Source organism: Neodiprion fabricii, chromosome 2, assembly GCF_021155785.1.
Source record: "Neodiprion fabricii isolate iyNeoFabr1 chromosome 2, iyNeoFabr1.1, whole genome shotgun sequence".
NCBI classification, from domain to species: domain Eukaryota; kingdom Metazoa; phylum Arthropoda; class Insecta; order Hymenoptera; family Diprionidae; genus Neodiprion; species Neodiprion fabricii.
In genome coordinates this window covers 8,497,274-8,513,694 of record NC_060240.1, presented here as the reverse complement: position 1 = coordinate 8,513,694, position 16,421 = coordinate 8,497,274, and the positions used below count along the sequence as shown (strand labels likewise).

General features: G+C 41.7%; 2 protein-coding genes across 8 annotated transcripts; one reads left to right on the top strand and one right to left on the bottom strand.

Annotated features, from left to right (window-relative positions):
• The first annotated feature begins 254 nt into the window (after window positions 1–254).
• LOC124176807 lies at window positions 255–11,364 on the top strand. Of its 3 annotated transcripts, none has more exons than XM_046558509.1 (8): window positions 255–884; window positions 1,008–1,042; window positions 5,719–7,564; window positions 7,633–7,814; window positions 8,209–8,368; window positions 8,453–8,716; window positions 8,793–9,014; window positions 9,292–11,364. In XM_046558509.1, exons 3-8 carry the CDS (start codon window positions 5,903–5,905, stop codon window positions 9,742–9,744), a joined length of 2,943 nt encoding a protein of 980 aa, XP_046414465.1. In that variant the 5' UTR covers window positions 255–884; window positions 1,008–1,042; window positions 5,719–5,902; the 3' UTR covers window positions 9,745–11,364. The 3 variants fall into 3 exon arrangements, with proteins under 3 accessions (XP_046414465.1, XP_046414466.1, XP_046414467.1); XM_046558511.1 differs by having other exon boundaries at window positions 256–884; window positions 7,633–7,802; XM_046558510.1 differs by lacking the exon at window positions 1,008–1,042.
• LOC124176808 lies at window positions 10,792–16,225 on the bottom strand. Of its 5 annotated transcripts, none has more exons than XM_046558516.1 (8): window positions 16,088–16,225; window positions 15,567–15,777; window positions 14,836–15,005; window positions 14,276–14,388; window positions 13,925–14,143; window positions 12,739–13,863; window positions 12,439–12,673; window positions 10,792–12,364 (listed from the first exon to the last, which is right to left on the bottom strand). In XM_046558516.1, exons 2-8 carry the CDS (start codon window positions 15,614–15,616, stop codon window positions 12,141–12,143), a joined length of 2,136 nt encoding a protein of 711 aa, XP_046414472.1. In that variant the 5' UTR covers window positions 15,617–15,777; window positions 16,088–16,225; the 3' UTR covers window positions 10,792–12,140. The 5 variants fall into 5 exon arrangements, with proteins under 5 accessions (XP_046414472.1, XP_046414470.1, XP_046414473.1 ...); XM_046558514.1 differs by having other exon boundaries at window positions 15,567–15,794; window positions 16,088–16,204; XM_046558517.1 differs by lacking the exon at window positions 15,567–15,777 and adding an exon at window positions 15,173–15,180 and having other exon boundaries at window positions 16,088–16,185.
• Between the last annotated feature and the right edge of the window lie 196 nt (window positions 16,226–16,421).

The following is a 16,421-nucleotide window of genomic DNA, read 5'->3' as shown; positions in this document are numbered from 1 at the left end:
CATCGATGAAACCGGCACGCGATTTTCTTGCCGGCAATACTGGAACGTGGTTTCGTGTGAGATTGAAGAACCTTCTGCTGGTTAGATTCGGTGTTTACATTGTTAGTTGAATTGAACCTTGATGAAAAAAAATTACCCTCACCTTCCCCCGAAGCATCGGAGGACATTGGTCTCGTTATTTAAATGAGGATTCGAATCAAGCCTCTTATCTGAAGCTGTAAACCTCCGTGACAATAAATAACATAGATTCGAGATCTGCGCAAGGCTATAAATGGGCGGTGTGCGCCTACAGTCAGGTGGTTGCTCGTCTCTTTCAGACTCAGTGTACTTCTACTGGTCTCGCACGTCGAACCCCCGGACTTGCAAAAACGTGGTCTTCTAACGGTCAAAACATTGGCAGATGAAAAAATAACGTACCCACGAATTCACGTAGGGTAATCGATTGCAAATCTGAGCTCTGTTTGGAGAAAAATTGAAAATTTTTACACGCTGCGTACAGCAATCGAATAATAAATTATACGATATTAGTATAGTAGCTTTACATCAACGGAAAACTCGTTGGCCAATTGATACGGTTGCCTTTCCCTCAACTCTGTGAGCAGTTGTTGAGAATCACTGTGATAAAATTAACAACAAAGTAACGTTAATAATAATAACAACAACAAAAAAAAAACAACAATAATAATAATAGAAATAATAACATACGTACGTAAGCTTAAATAAATTTGAAAAGTTGAACAATTTTGAGCAGTTCGAGAAAAAATAAACATCTACTGCACGGTAAAATAAAAGAAGTTTTGTGAATGTCCTGAGAGTTGATTATACTGTCAGTTGAATCACTGGCGGATAGAAATACGAAAGGGATCCAATCCAGGCTGTTTGTGGTAAGTCACAGAATGTTGATATGATTAAGAGATCGATAATAAGATTGGTGAATAAATTGAGCACTAAGTGGTAATGCCTGCATGTTTTTTTGATTATTTTCATTTTTGTTTTTCGCTTTACAGAATCCTATAAAGACCCGTTTAGCGGAAATTATGAGGTGATTATTACGTTTGACATTATTATTTTGCATGACATTTGTACAGTTTCATTTATTTTCAAGCCGTGTTGTATTTTTTTTTTTTTTTTATTTTCAATAATTGTGCTAGATCGATATTTTCAAATTCAATCATTGTTCCGAAAGGTTGCAAGCTTTCGATTTTTGAATACTTCAACGTTCTAATTAGTTTGAATGATGTGCTCAATTCGCTGATTTTCCTTATGAAAGACGTAAAATTGTCTGACGGCTGACCATCCGTATCGTCAGCCTTGTAGAGCATTCTACAATATTATGTGCAAAATTGACATTTGCAAGAAGAATTTTTTATCGACGTCGTAAAAGGAGAGATAGACAGTTGATTGTTCGAGACGGAGGAGTGATTTTGAGTTGGCATCGTACCGTAGAGTGATTTTATAATTCTTCTAGATTTATGGACGATACGCGACGCCATAGCCCGTATCTATGTAAGATAAGGGTTCGCAGACTACTGGTTTCCACTTTTGACAGATCATATGTCTCGTAAACCAAGTCTCAAGGCTCGTTAACGACTCTTCGTGCCGTAATTATCGCATCCTCGTTTACACTAATTGTAGAATAATTTTCGTTTTACTACAGGTATGAATTATTTTTCTGCCTTATACATTTCAGTGAGAAATTGCAATTGACGATAGGGAAAAAGGTCATCTGTGGTACCGATGGAAAGTCTTTGCATTATCACCACCGTTTTACTCCAAATTTGATTTCGATGAAAAGATACTCGAATGCTGATCAGGGATAGATCAGAAGGATTTTCTGAAATAAAAATTTCACAGAATTAATTGTGGATTCACTCTGAATCTGAATAAAACTTCCAATACAGTGTAGGAAGTTCCGTACAGAATTTTTTAACAGCGTGGCTTACACCCTGGCGCTGACCTATTCCTCACGGCATTTTGAAACATCACCTTCGACGTTAAGGCATCTAAGGCGAGACAACGCATCGATTTTGCACTCATATCACAGCCTTTCATTTCGTGACCCTGATAAAAATATCCCGAGTTGTTGTAAAATAGCAGGAAGTAAAGCGAAAGGTCAGGTCAGGCGTGCAGAAGGGAGGTTCAGAATGGAACAGGGCTAATTATAGCAAAATCAATTCCCGGCTAGTGTTTCTATACACAGGACTAACAGAGGGGGAATGAAAATCGCGCATCAAAGTTTTCACATTTTCAAAAGTACTTAATCTAGGCTCAACTAGTTGTCAAACGAATTTCCGAATTGGTGAATAAAATCTTCTGATCCTCGATTTTTACCGCAGGAATTTAACGATCCTGAGTCACAGCTTCCGAGGATTCTCGTACGAAAGCTCGCAAAGAAAATCGAAAATTTCACTAGCCATGATGTTTTTATTTCCATTTTTTTCTATCGAACTGGAGACGTGGAAATCGACCAGTCGGTTGCCATGACGATGTTCTCCACCCACTTTTACCACCCTCTCAACCTTACTGATGTCATACTTGCGTAACGAAGCGGACTGCACGTATACCAAGACTCACTGCCCGCAAACCTTAAACGCAATCGGAATTTATCCTAGTCAATTTTTCCTACCACAAGGTTCGAAAACGACGTTTGAACTAATTGACTCCCCGGAAATCGGCTGCCGGACACGATTGCCGGTTACTCCCAATCTCCTCCCTTCACTTCGGCTCTCCCTTGATAAACAGAATCGTTTTTACACCCCATTATTCTTTTTTCCCTGAAGGGTGTGGACGAAGGTCAAATTCCATTAGTGACCCTGAACGGGCAGCACTTTGCAAATGATCATTGCGTCTAAGGTGATTAGAGCTTACAATCAGTCACGGGCTTTCATTGGCCTAAAAGCTTTCACCGATAGAAATTGCGTATTGTAGTTAATGCACAGTCCTTGACTGTTTTCATATATGTTCTATAAGCAAGACGATATGTCTCTGGTTAAAAAATGATAACAATTAAAATCACCAAATAACATATCACTTGTACCAAAATTTCTTCCAATTCCAACAATATTTAAACCGTTACCGTAACGACACCCCTTCTGCGGTAATTTTTTTTACCAACTATAAGTAATGAAATATTTCCCAGCGATGTAGGTAGTCGAATTATCGTAATGCAACGCGGCTAATCATCTTATATCTTAATGCGCCTTCTTCGGAGGAGTTTTTCATAGGCGTCGACACCGCATGAAGAGACGTAGCAAATCAATAACAACGTTGTGGTTGCAAAGGTCAGTCGGATGCACGTGCTGCACCTGTCGCTATTCGTTAATTTTTTCTCTCTACTTCTTCTCACGATCGAATTTTCTCGTAATAGACAAACAGAGGCGGAGTGATAGGTGGGCCAGAAACAGAGAGAGAGAAATCTATTTCCCTTAATTACTCGCTACTTGTTTTCACCAGATAATTACAACCGCGCGTTTGATGCCAACTCGTAAATCGTTCCCAAGTTTGTACAATCCTGATTATCACACCTTGGAATAAATTTCGGCAATTATGTTCGTTAATGACGACAAACGGCCGTTTGTCTTATCGCCCATTCGAATCACGCCAACTAAATTCAGCCCACGCACGAAGTATCAAATGAATGACGCATTGGGTGGTTTTAAATTGAACAAATTTACGTAAAACGATAATGGAGAAAAGGGCAATCTTAATACGGTTTAAGCCATTCTCGTAAATTTTTTTTTCATTTTCATCAAACTGCACATATTTGTACAACATTTTCAACTTTTTATTCCATCCATGATACACCTAAGGATTTCGACTTCAGGGTCACGCACTCGTTCACCTATTTTTTATTACGTATCTTGCTCATATTTACTCGACTCAATTTTCTTCATGTCCTTTATGTACGTATAAATGTATATATATTTTTCTTTTGCAATTTTTTCTTTTCCACAGCTTCTTCTCATTTTTCAGCTACAACGCAATTTTTACTCAACACACTGATTTAATCTTGTAAACCAGGTTATATTTTACATTATTCCTTTTTCAGCGAATTTCTTTTTTTTCAGCAGCATATGTTTATTAATTTGGGTTTTATATTTTTACTCTTATTATTTATTTCTCCTATGGTTTTGCTCACGCACTGTCTGTACCGTACGCACTTTCCTGAACTCTTGCACGCCCCATTCTGCCAAGTTTCATTTGACATTGCCTCGATGGTGAGTAAAGAGTTTTTTTTAATCTTAAGCTTGCAATTTGAATCGTTTTATTTGTATTTAAATATGCGCACTTTATTCTTCGTAAATATCGTATATAATTACACGTGTAAGAAATTCCACGCTATTTTACCCAACGTTTAACCCTCAACTCATTCGATTTCGAGTTTGATTTTTCACGATGTAGCGTTACTCGAAGAACCCAAGATTTTGATGACGTTTTTTTAGATATCTCCTTCAAAACTGGTATAAAAATAAAGTTGTACCCTTAAACGACGGAGCTACTTGCAATTATGATTACGAATATCGACAAAGTTTTGTAAAATGAATATTAAACGCTTATAATCCACACATTTTGCAGTCGGTTGGGAAAGAAATTTCTCACTTCTAAAAATAAGCAGCTTAGTAATGACGATTGGAAAAAAAACTACTGAATTCAACAACTTACAATTAATGGGGAATATTTTTGTATTATTACTTTTTTTTTTTTTTATTGTAGGCAAACAAATTATATTTCCTAAAGACTTTCTGAGTAAAAATGACGAAAAATAATCGATTTATTATATCAAACTCGATTCATCGACCGATTCGATTGTTTTTACACACAATCGGTGTTTGTTTTTTCCTCCCATGAACGATGCAATACAATATCATTTTATGTGATGAAAGTATCAATTATTATCATTATCTTACTTACTGAGTACCTACACATTTGATATAATAAGTGAAAGATGAATGAATATTTTCACTAGAAATTGAGAAATAATCTGAAGGAAAATGTCTATTGTCAAAAAAAATTTCCGATATTAGGATTACCTTTCGTATTTACGAAATTTTGGTTTCAAATGCGCGGTTCAAAAGAGATTAATTGAATAATTTTTACCGATTCAATCGAGTCGTGTTTGATTATTTTTCTGGACTCGAATATTCGATGCATCGATTATTTTTAGCTTAATCGTCACCTCTCAGGTATTTATTACGATGTCATGTAATTACGCTCACATTATTTGCTTTAGCATAAAGTTATAAATGTCTGAATTTTCGGTACGTTTAGATTAACCACTTTTTGTGAGGTCTTAAAATTTCTGTCGCTAGCTACGGCAGAATTTTCCCTGATTTTTTTCAAAAGTGAAAGGTGTGCTACGTGGGAGAAAATGAAGTTTTATAATTTTTTATTGGAAAAAAGTTCAATTTCGACAGTTGAACTGAGTTTTTCACGTTCGTGGAAATAGCTGTTCAAAGGCGACAACTTTATTGTTATATGACTTTTAACCATATGATGTAGATTGCAAGCTATAGGCTAGAAACTGTGACGTTTGAAATGCTGAAGGAAAAGATATTTCTTGCTTGAAGATGGAAGATGGAGGTTACATTTTGACAGAAATCGTGGCTTCTTATTGCATGTCATGCTAGATAACACAGAGAACTCAATCTCGAAATCGAAAAGTCTGGGTCGGTCGTATGATGGAATACCACGTCTTCCTGATCAGATTGGTTTTTCTAGGGCACGGCGCGTCAAGAAGTGTGTATGCTGAAGCAGCCAGGTGTCTCGAACTGCGACAAGGCCCAATCGCAGGGCCTTATGGTAGGTGACGAAGTCCTGCGTGTACTGGCAATAAAGATACACGGCCTGAAAGGCTGGCCGCGGCGTTGGTCCCACTGAAACGGAGCCACAATCATCTCAAACCATGGCTGACAAGAATCAAAACTTCATATCGGAATCGGCGAATCCATCTTTAGTCGAGACGACCCAAAACGGACTGTACAAGGGTAACAACAATGCTGGTTTGTCCGGTGGTGCGAGGAAAGAGGGACTGTACACGAAGAAAGATGGTGGCGGTGGGGGTCACGGCTATGCTTCAAGGCACGCGAACATGGTTAAGGACTCTTATCTGTCGAAGTCGACGGAGGAGAAAATATGGAACAACAACGCCGAGTACTCGGGAGAAAAGGGCTTTGCCCCAATCGTCGGCTGGCAGAACGACAGCCCGACCGTATTTCCGAGCTCCCCGGTAAGAGGCCTAGAAAAAATGGTGTCAGCGGGGGGATTGGGCGGCGAGAATCAGAGCTTGACGTCCAGGAGCTCGGGCATCCTTCAGGATAGTGGTCGGACCGAGGACCTGCTCTTTCCCTCGACGCCTGCCCTGACCATCGACCCGAGCGCTGAATCCTTGGGGCTCGACCAGGACTCGGAGAACAAGCCAACCCTCCTGAGTCCCGGAACCGACAACACCGAGGATCGGGTGCCACCGACGCCGACGCAGAGCTTCACTGCTTCGCCGAACCTGACAGTGGGACCGAGTCCAACGGGCCCTCAGAGCCCCGAGGACGGCGAGAAGACGAAGGGGGTTGAGAAAACGCAGGGAATCCTGGTGCACAGGAAGTACTCGGAGCCGGAAACGACGGTGACCGGGAACCCTGGGTACCTTGACTACGATCCGGGGGACTTCGACTCCATAGATGACTCGGAGAGTATTTTGGAAATATACGACGAAGATGGGGACGCGGTGCAGACCAAGTCGAAGATCCCAGACGGGGGCTGGGGCTGGGTCGTCGTGGTTGCGTCGCTACTGATATCCATGGCCGCCGATGGTATCTCCTTCAGCTTTGGCCTTCTCTACATCGAGTTTCTCCACGAGTTTGAGGCGTCGAAAGCAAAGACAGCCTGGATCGGCTCGCTCTTCATGGCAGTGCCGCTTCTTACCGGGCCGATAATGTCCGCCCTGGTGGACAGATACGGGTGCAGGCGGATGACCATCCTGGGTGGCTTCATTGCTGGGATAGGATTTGTTCTGAGCTCATTTTCTCAGTCCATCGAGGTAATGTACTTGACATTCGGGGTGCTGGCGGGCGTCGGTCTGGGTTTGTGTTACGTAACAGCGGTCGTGAGCATCGCCTATTGGTTCGACAAGAAGCGCACTTTAGCGGTAGGTTTAGGGGCCTGCGGTACCGGTATCGGGACCTTCGTCTACGCTCCCTTGACCACCTTCCTAATTCGAGAGTACGGATGGCGTGGGACCACTCTTCTGCTCTCGGGAACCTTCTTCAACCTCATTGTATGCGGCGCCGTCATGCGGGATCCAGAGTGGTGGATCGAGGAACAGCGGAAACAGGGGACCATGGGATCTCCCAAGAAGTCAACGGGTTGGTCTGAACTCGGCGGCTCATCCGGCAGCCCCGTGGATGATTTTCCCGGCGTCGAGGAGCTCAGGAAGCTCCTCAAGAGCGGTCAGGCGCCCGAATATCTTCTCCAGAGCCTCAGCACCACAACTCAGGCCCAGCCGAATGCTCGGGGTGGAAATTTCAGAAGCGTCGTCAACCTGCCGACCTTCGTGCGTCAGAGTGAGAAGGTGGGCTTCTTTTCCCAGTCTCACCATCGTCGGGATATCATACCAATCATGTCTGATCACGTTTTTAGGTACCGCTCGAAGTCCTCGAATCACTTTCGGGGAATTCAAGACTCTACAACGTTATACTGGAGAACTATCCAAGTCTCTTATTGTGCCGAAGTTTTTCTGATAAGAAGCTGATTGATTCCAACGGCGAAGTTTCCAACACCAATAAGACTGGCGTCACGATGTCCATGAGGTTACATACCTGGTCTGATATCTGCATCCTGCACAATTTTTTATTTTCGCTAACACTGTTTTACTAATCTCGACATTCCAGGTAACGACTGAACGCTTCTTACGTTTTCTTTGGATTTTTATTTGGCTATGTACACTTTTTTTGGGCCCCCTAAATGCGTCTCGAGTCTTCTGCGATTTTTAATTCAGCACGCATAACTAACGTACTAACCGTCACTATGGCTGAGTTAAATTACCCTATATCATGGTTTACCTGTTTCTGCAAAAACTGCATCGCTAGTAAGAACAAGCACATTAAGTAGTTATTTAGCCTTGTTTAGTAAATTGCACGTCAGTAAATCCATACTCTAGTTGAACTTCCATTTTGAGTATCAAGTAAACAGCATACTTCTTATTCCTCTGAAAAGGATCAAGCAAGCTACGGAAAGAGCCAAGCCCGTTGCACCGACCAAGGACTCTCGTCCCGGATCCACGCATGCGTCAACAAAGTTATTGGCAACTCGACGAATGTCCAGGAAAGATTTGGAAGAGACGAACCCGTTACTTGCCAAGGAACTTGCACATGCGGTGAGAAAAAGTGTCGAGTTTGGTGCTGCCAAGTGCAATCCCTCACCTTTTCACTCCCTCATTCCGATTCCAATTTTTCTCCAGATGGCTGAGGCTGAGAAAGCGAAAACGCACTCGAGGCACCACCTGCCAGGATTTGGTGGTACGGTCGTGAGAACGGACTCGATTCCGTGGCTGCGTCGGCAGTTCAACACCAATACTCATTACTTCAAAGACATTCGGGTACACAGGAATTCGGTAATGTACAGAGGGGCGGTGTTGAATTTGCACAAGTACAGATTGCGGGCCAGCAGCTGTCCCGACATTTACAGAAACAGTATGACGACGCTTGCCAAAGAGAACGAAGAGGTTCGTAGACATACGAAACGGATGTTCACCAAGAAATATCCGTCCTCTATCGGGAAACCAATTTTTACCGTTTCAGAAATGGTACGGTGAGCTGCTTGAGCTCCTCAAGGGAATGATGGACTTCTCGATGTTCTTGGAATTGCACTTTCTCATGCTCTCCTTGTCGACTATCCTCCTTTTCACATGGTTCATTGTGCCTTATTTCTACCTTGCCGATCACCTCACGAGAAACGGTTACACCGAAGACGATGCCGCGAAATTGCTCAGCATAATCGGTATCACGAATACTATCGGAATGGTGAGTGTACTCGTCATCAGGCAGGTATAACTCACTTGTCGAGATGTCGTTTATCATTTGAGTGATTAATGCCGGCGACATAATGTTGACGGATGAGAAATTTGTTACTTGGAATTGTTCTGTGCGAACCCTATACCCACGTGTGTCCTTAAAAACCTCGAGATCAGGACAAGGTCAAAACAAGAACCAGATGCCACATGGAATTGTGAAAAACGAGTCGACCGAGTGTACTTGGATTCCGTTTGGTTCTTCCTCAACCCTCGTCTTATGTTTGCAGATTGGTCTTGGATGGGCCGGTGATCAGCCTTGGATGAACGTCAGCAAAACATACACCTGGTGCCTAATCGCCTGCGGTATAATGACGATACTGATGTCGGTATGCACCGCGTACTATTGGCTACTCGTTGTCATATGCGCGGCGTTCGGTCTCTTCTTCGCGAGTAATTTCAGCTTCACGCCGGTTATACTGGTCGAGCTGATACCTCTTGAGAGATTCACCACCGCTTATGGTCTCAGTCTGTTGTGTCAGGGGATCGGGAACCTATTAGGACCGCCGTTGGCTGGTCTCATTTTCGATATCACTGAATCTTGGCACTTGTCATTCCTCTTGGCTGGTTCATGGATCATAGTTTCAGGGGTTCTCATGGGCGTCATACCCTGCACCAAAAATAGACGAATCTGGGGCAAGGGTCCGGTAGAAATGGATAGGGAAAGAGACCCCGAAGCCTAGAGGTCACTTCTGTATTTCCATGAAGTCTGACGGTAGTAAAATCTCGAACCCATCGCCAATTTTACAACACTCGCACTTACAGGGGATGATTTGAACTGAAAAATCGTGATCAGATTTTACATTCCTATTTATTCAATCCTGTATCGTTCTTCAGAGGGGGTGAATTTCAGTCGTGATCTCATACGGTGTCTTGACGGTAAGATTTGATAGTAAGCATTCATCAAAAAATCGAATAAAAAATCAACATTAGCTCATTTATATTATTGGTTAAAGAATAAATGAATTATTTCAGGCCTGCTGCAAAAGGTCAATCGATATGTAAATAAAATAGGAGTGGTTGAGAACGGGGCATATTAGTATATATTACTATTGATAGATTTTATTATATCAAATTCTTGATTGGTTGTAAATATTTCGTTCTACTATTTTACAACTCAATCGGCCTATACTCATGTGTCTTAATCTCTGATCGGTAATTTCCGATTATACAATAAGCATCGATCAATTATTATTATACATTTCTTACAATTTCATATCTTGTGTTTCATTGGAAAAAATTTCACGTCTGCGCGGATACATAGAGATGTATACATATAACATTTGAGTGAGTGTTAATTAATTTAAGTACATGTTAACGTTGAACGGTGTAACTTTTTTTGTACATGCCGTTATCTGGCAATCAATTAAAGAAAGTGATTTTTTCCTCTTCGAAACGGTGCAAACGAGAACTGATCCAATTATACGCTTATAGCGATACCGAAATACAGTAATAATTAAAATAGAAGAGGATACGAAAGGGAGTGAATAATGCATCTGCCTTCGATCTATTCAATCATATATATATATATATATGTATATATATGTATTTAAATATTACCTATACATTGTACACGTATAATTATATTGTATTTCATATACACGAATTTCGATCTATACATATTTCAATCTTATACCGTGAAAAGAACCTTCCATTCCGGAACAGATAATTTTTTAAATAGCAAATTATTTCTAAAAGCTCGTTTAAGGGGTCTGGAGATGAATAGTTTATCGAATCTTCATTTATTTAGCTTCTATACGTACATTATATTAAAGTGTCGTTGATACATGTTCCATTTTCGTCTTTTTAAACAGACTAGAATTATAAATAAAGTTTTTGAAACCTTACAAACGTTATGCCTTCGAAAGGAAGAAAAAAAAACAGTATAAAATGTAATAAAAACTAAAACCACTATAACAAAATTCAATCTGTTCATTAATTAATCAATCAACGGCGAACAGATTGTTCATTTAATATCCAAGCATAATGTTTTATTTCAAAACTCGTTCAATTCCTTTATTTACCTCGTATGTACTCAATGCTGTCGATAAGGTATCATTGCCAAATAATGTCCATATTCAGCTCGAGAATATACACAAGGCTTAGGTTGTGAGGCTATAAGTTTCCTGTACGTAATGGATTATCCATAATCAGAGTTTCGCCCAGCGTTGCTTCTAAAACAGGTTGTGTATTTCATTCCAAACAGATTGGCATAAACTGTGTAGTTATACCTATATAATATATTAAATGTATTGCCGAAACAATTTTGCCATAAATTTTATGCATAAATATAGCAATTTGTCACCGTGTTGTCACCAAAAAAAGTAACGTGTTATTAACTAATTAAAAAAGAAATAAAATAAAAAATAATCAAAAATAATGATAACAAAATAAAAGTTGAAATTCATCATATATTTACCATGTGAAATGAGTCAAATAATCTGTTCAATAACGTGTATAACAATATTGCATCTGTGAATAAAATATCACACATATACTAACTATTATGACGATAGAATTGGTATATGTAAATTACAACCATGAATCTTGAATATTGTAAAAAACTGCATTACACAATTACAGTTTTAGGATTTTTCGCTGATCCCATTCATAATGTTTATCGACCAGCGGCACCTGCAGCGTTGATAATTTTTCTTATAGGTATACTCATCAAAAAATTGTATAATTCCCATTATTGTACTATACGGTGTAAAACTTACGCGATTATAGTCACGTATAAAAAACGATTGTTTTCTCAATTTTTATTTCTACTCGTAAACTTAACGTAGGTACTACCGTGCCAGTATCCAATTTATATACTTATACAATAATATCAACCTCCTGAAGACAGATTTTAAATTATCCCAATTTCTGGTGTGTAAGAAAAAAGTGGTGCTTCGCTTCACGTTACAACTCACAGCCTTATAGCTCAGTACCAATTGTAAATTCGAAAATGGAAGATTCCACATGCGGAAGCAAGAATTAATATCGACGGTGCAGGGATCGTTTGAACCCGTTTTTGATCCGTTACTCAAGATCGGTTATCCCCATCCTAATTCCCAACTGACCATTCTTTGACCTAATACCCCGGAGATGTGGTAGGACTCGCTGAACCCAGCGGACTGGCTGGACTTGGACTTCGACTCCTGCTCGGTGTCCTGGGAACTCCAACGGTGACTGCCAACTCTTGGACGCTCCTCCGGAAGGCCTTTGTGATGAGGAAATGGTGCGGCCCGATCATCGCGTCTCCAATAACTCCCAGTCGAACTCCCCCACCGTGTCTGTGCAGCGTAACCGACATACCTGCGAATGGCGTGATAACGTCAATAGAACAGCGATGGAAACGAATCCCAAATGTAACTCCGGTGATCGCTTACTGCAGTATCCTTGAGGAGGTCGCCAGTACATGGCGGCGTCGACGCCTTCGACGGGAAGATCGCCGTCCACGTGGGTCAGGGAGAGGGAGTACCTCCTCGTGAGGTAAAGCAGAGCTAGTTTGAGGAGGATCGAAGGTACGTAAGATGAGACCAAACCGGTCGACGATTCGGCGGCTGAAATGGCGTAGGTGGCTTTTTGTTTGGACCTGGCCTTGTGGACGTTCTCCTGAATCACCTGTTCGATAATCGAGAATTCAGCTGTACTTCTCGTCATTTCGTAGAATCGATAGCGATCCTTACCTGCAACGTCTCGAGCGGATTGTCATCGAGGAGAGGTGTCTTGGTGGGAAGTCCGAGGCACAGGACACCTCTGGTCTCCTGATTCCTGAGGAAGAGAGCTCTCTGACTGACGAACTTTGCTGTGACCAGTATTTCCGCCGGTGTTTGTAGTCCCGACTGTTTGAAGTACTCCTTGAAGGACGCAGCGGTTGCAGCGAGGAGAATCTCCGCCTCGGATGCTCCGGTCACGCTTGATATTTTGCTGATCGTTTCGATCTCCACCTCCTCGGACCACGCGACGATTTTTCTACCGCATAGTGATATCGTCTGCAAGTGATTCGTCTCCGAGGACTTGAAGAAGAGCTCTTCCAGAATGAGCTTCGGGGCTGTTACAACGATCGCGGCTATCGATGTGAGCTCAGCGATCGTCTGGAACACCAGCGGCAGGTAGCAGGCCAACACCGATGTCAGGGTGTCGGGGTGAAAGTGCTTTTGCGACGAACGCAGAGCGTTCAGTTCTCGGACGAGGAGGATGGGCGTCTTCAGGATGAACGTCACGCATATGTACCACATCCAGTGGATGCTTGAGTAGAAGATTTCTACGGGATTAACGACGTTCATGAAAGCCCAGAAGATAACCGAGGTCCGGAAGTTTCTCTTCGAGGCTTCTCGTCGCAGGATGGCGAAGACCTCGATGAAACGGAAGCCGTCGACCTTCTTGTAGCACCTGGTGACCTCCTTGACCGTCGATACCCACACTATCACCCCGATTTTCACGCATTGGAAGCCGCCGATCGACTTCTTCAGTATCGCCGGATTCTCGGCCGGGTCGTTGTTGCAGAGAAACTCGTTCCAGTAGTTGCTGAAACTCTCAGTGAGCATTTGGTGCAAACGGGGCAAGGCCGATGGCTCGGAGTAGAGATTTGTGAGGGGAGAATCGCTCTTCTGGTACTCCCAATTTTCCGAAGAGTATTTCAGCGGCAAGAAATCGGCCAAGGTCAGGTGCTCGCGTCTCAGTATCAGATGGTGAACTCTAACGATGCAGACCTTCGTTTCTTCGCCGTTCAGGAAACAGGTCGCGACGAATACTTGCCAGGGTGAGAAATTTGGCGAGAGAAACTTCGACGTCACGTCGTTGACAAACTCCTGTTCAAACAAATTCATTAAATCTCGGATTTCGCAATTAAAAACTTCGCTCTTCGCTCACCTGTAAATTCGACTCTGTGATCGGTCTGCCTTTGAACGAACACGAAGCATTTATCAAGTGATTCTCGACCCTGAACTCGTCGACTTGTCTCCAACCGTAAAATCCCCACATTTTTCGCAGAACCGATCGCAGCATGGGTCTCGTTGACGTGAGCTGCAGAAGGTGGCTTCTAACTCCGTCTGTGATGGACTTTCCTTGCAACAGCAGCGTGTAAATACCCTAAGCAGGCAGTTCGATTATTCATTCGATTAATTATTAATCAGGTTAAATCATGTGCTGGAATATCAATAATTCACGGTATGTACTTTGTTCAAAAGTGAGATGAACCGGAGTTCATCCAGGTTTCGTTACCTGATTTCTTCCCTGGTCCAGAATTCCTCTGACGGATACTTCCTCGACGATTGTCCAGTTTGGATATCTCCACTTGATAAACCGTAGCCAGCTCTTCCTCGACCATTTTGAAACTGTACGGTATAGGAATGAAATGGTCACAAAGTTTGAAATTTGAGGCAGTATGAGATTTTAGAATTAATTGGTTTAATTAACTAATATTCGGAGTATTTATACACTGTTTACATAAGTTTATAACGAGCAATTAATAATTCTGCATACAGTAATAGAATGAAGATAAGCGTTTTGAAATTATAATTTAGCGGTATCTTTTCTTGGATTCGGCCATTTGACCTGGATTATCGATTATTATATTACAAGTTGATGAAAGTGGTACAAAGTTCTGTTGTCAGTTTAATATACAGTGTCGGAAATATCCTAGATAAAACCTTTGATAAGGTTTAAAATTCACGGAAGGTAAATTGAATCGTTTTCAGTGGTTTTCTAAAATCATTTCTCGTTTCTTATATAGATACGAGTTGAGGAGGTCAGATAAAATGTAGATTAATTTGTTCACTTACAAGGATAGTAAATTAGGATCGGTATTGCGACGGCAACTGATATGAAAAATCCAACCGCGGTGTAAAAGAAGAACCGGAAACCCAGGAAATCTAGAAGATTGAACGAGGCCGTGGCCATGACGAAGTGCAGAACAGTCGATAACCCTCTTTTTCTTCCGAACTTCCGGTAGCTTAAGAGAAAAAAAGAAACAAACAAACAACAAGCTTCAACGATCACACTCAAAGTTGGAACGAGTCAATAAATAATTATCTAATGGCATTGCAATTCAGGCAAGCGACTGGCACAGACTGAAGCGACATGCATTCGATGGTGACCCTCGATCTTGCCCTCACTTACCCGCCTATCTGGAATGTGTATAAATACAAGTACAGACATATATTTGGATAACGAGCGATAACATTATATTATACTTCTGCCACGATAAACGGTCCGCAAGACAAAAAATGTCCGTCCGGGTAGCTGAACGGTCATTAATGGCAAATGTCTATAATTATAAACGATACTTATGGTCTCTATAATTGTAACGCATGTGCATGTAGGCTGTAATTCACACGTTGTTAACCCCGAGGAGCGTTGGAGGAGCTTTGGAAGAAACTTGCAATTTTTTGGAAAAGAGACGAAGAACGAAAAGAATGTAACACGTACGACGTTAATTGATACGATAGTAAGTCATGCCAAGCGATGCTCGAGTATAGTGTGTTAAGTAAGAGATAAGTGTGCGCATACTTACATCACCGCCATGCCCCCGAATTTGATTTGTATTTTTACTTCTTCTTTCATACATGCGAGACTTTTATCGGCCAATGAGAAACCGCTTCAGGCATCATTGACAAGCTTTGAGAGAGTGCGGACGAATAGCACGAGGTAAAACACGACCAGTATGACTTTGAGTACACACGGGCTTTTCCCTGTCGGTACAATTTCGTTTTGTCCACTCATCGCTGGAATTCAGATAATACTGTAAGGAGAGAAAGTGAGGATAAAAAGAAGAAGAAGAAAAAGAAGAAATGAAATGTCACGATAAACGTCCCCGGTCACTGTCAGCCCTCTACCGTATATATAATTGCATGTTTAGATTCTCCTTGTAAATACGATTACAATGTAGAACAGATAACGAGAGTTGACGGGTCAGCCAAACATGAATATTTGTCATACACAATAAAGGTCGGGCACGTAATTCAACAACACGCTTATATGGATTTAGACCGTGGCGGTACGAGGTTCTTGGTATTTGAAAATTATTAAACGTACCTTGGTCACGAACTTATCAAACGATACGAGGTTCGATATTCCAACCACTACATGGGTTTGGTTCTCGCTGCCGCGCTGGTCGTGAACACCGACCAAATTACAACTGCCTACGGTGATTACGGGTGATCATTATTACGGTAAATTGGTAACGGTGTCTTATGGAGATTATTAGTTGTGCAGCGTGTGCCACTCATCCTTCGGCATGCTCGCGAGTTTGTCGAAAGGAGGCTACTACCATTACCGAAGTGACTTGTCTTCAGAATTATTCACTTTTCGAACAAACCGTGCATCGCTGAACCGAGTTGACCTCTTTCCAAAACTTGAACGTTTCCAA

Coding starts and splice junctions, on each gene's coding strand:
- LOC124176807 (XM_046558510.1), top strand. CDS start 5,903: ATGGCTGACAAGAATCAAAACTTCATATCGGAATCGGCGAATCCATCT. Junction 8,369..8,452: donor CCAAGGAACTTGCACATGCG/GTGAGAAAAAGT, acceptor ATTTTTCTCCAG/ATGGCTGAGGCTGAGAAAGC. Junction 8,717..8,792: donor TTGCCAAAGAGAACGAAGAG/GTTCGTAGACAT, acceptor TTACCGTTTCAG/AAATGGTACGGTGAGCTGCT.
- LOC124176808 (XM_046558516.1), bottom strand. CDS start 15,616: ATGAAAGAAGAAGTAAAAATACAAATCAAATTCGGGGGCATGGCGGTG. Junction 15,006..15,566: donor TTCGGGGGCATGGCGGTGAT/GTAAGTATGCGC, acceptor TTTTCTCTTAAG/CTACCGGAAGTTCGGAAGAA. Junction 12,365..12,438: donor ACCTCCTCAAGGATACTGCA/GTAAGCGATCAC, acceptor CGCCATTCGCAG/GTATGTCGGTTACGCTGCAC.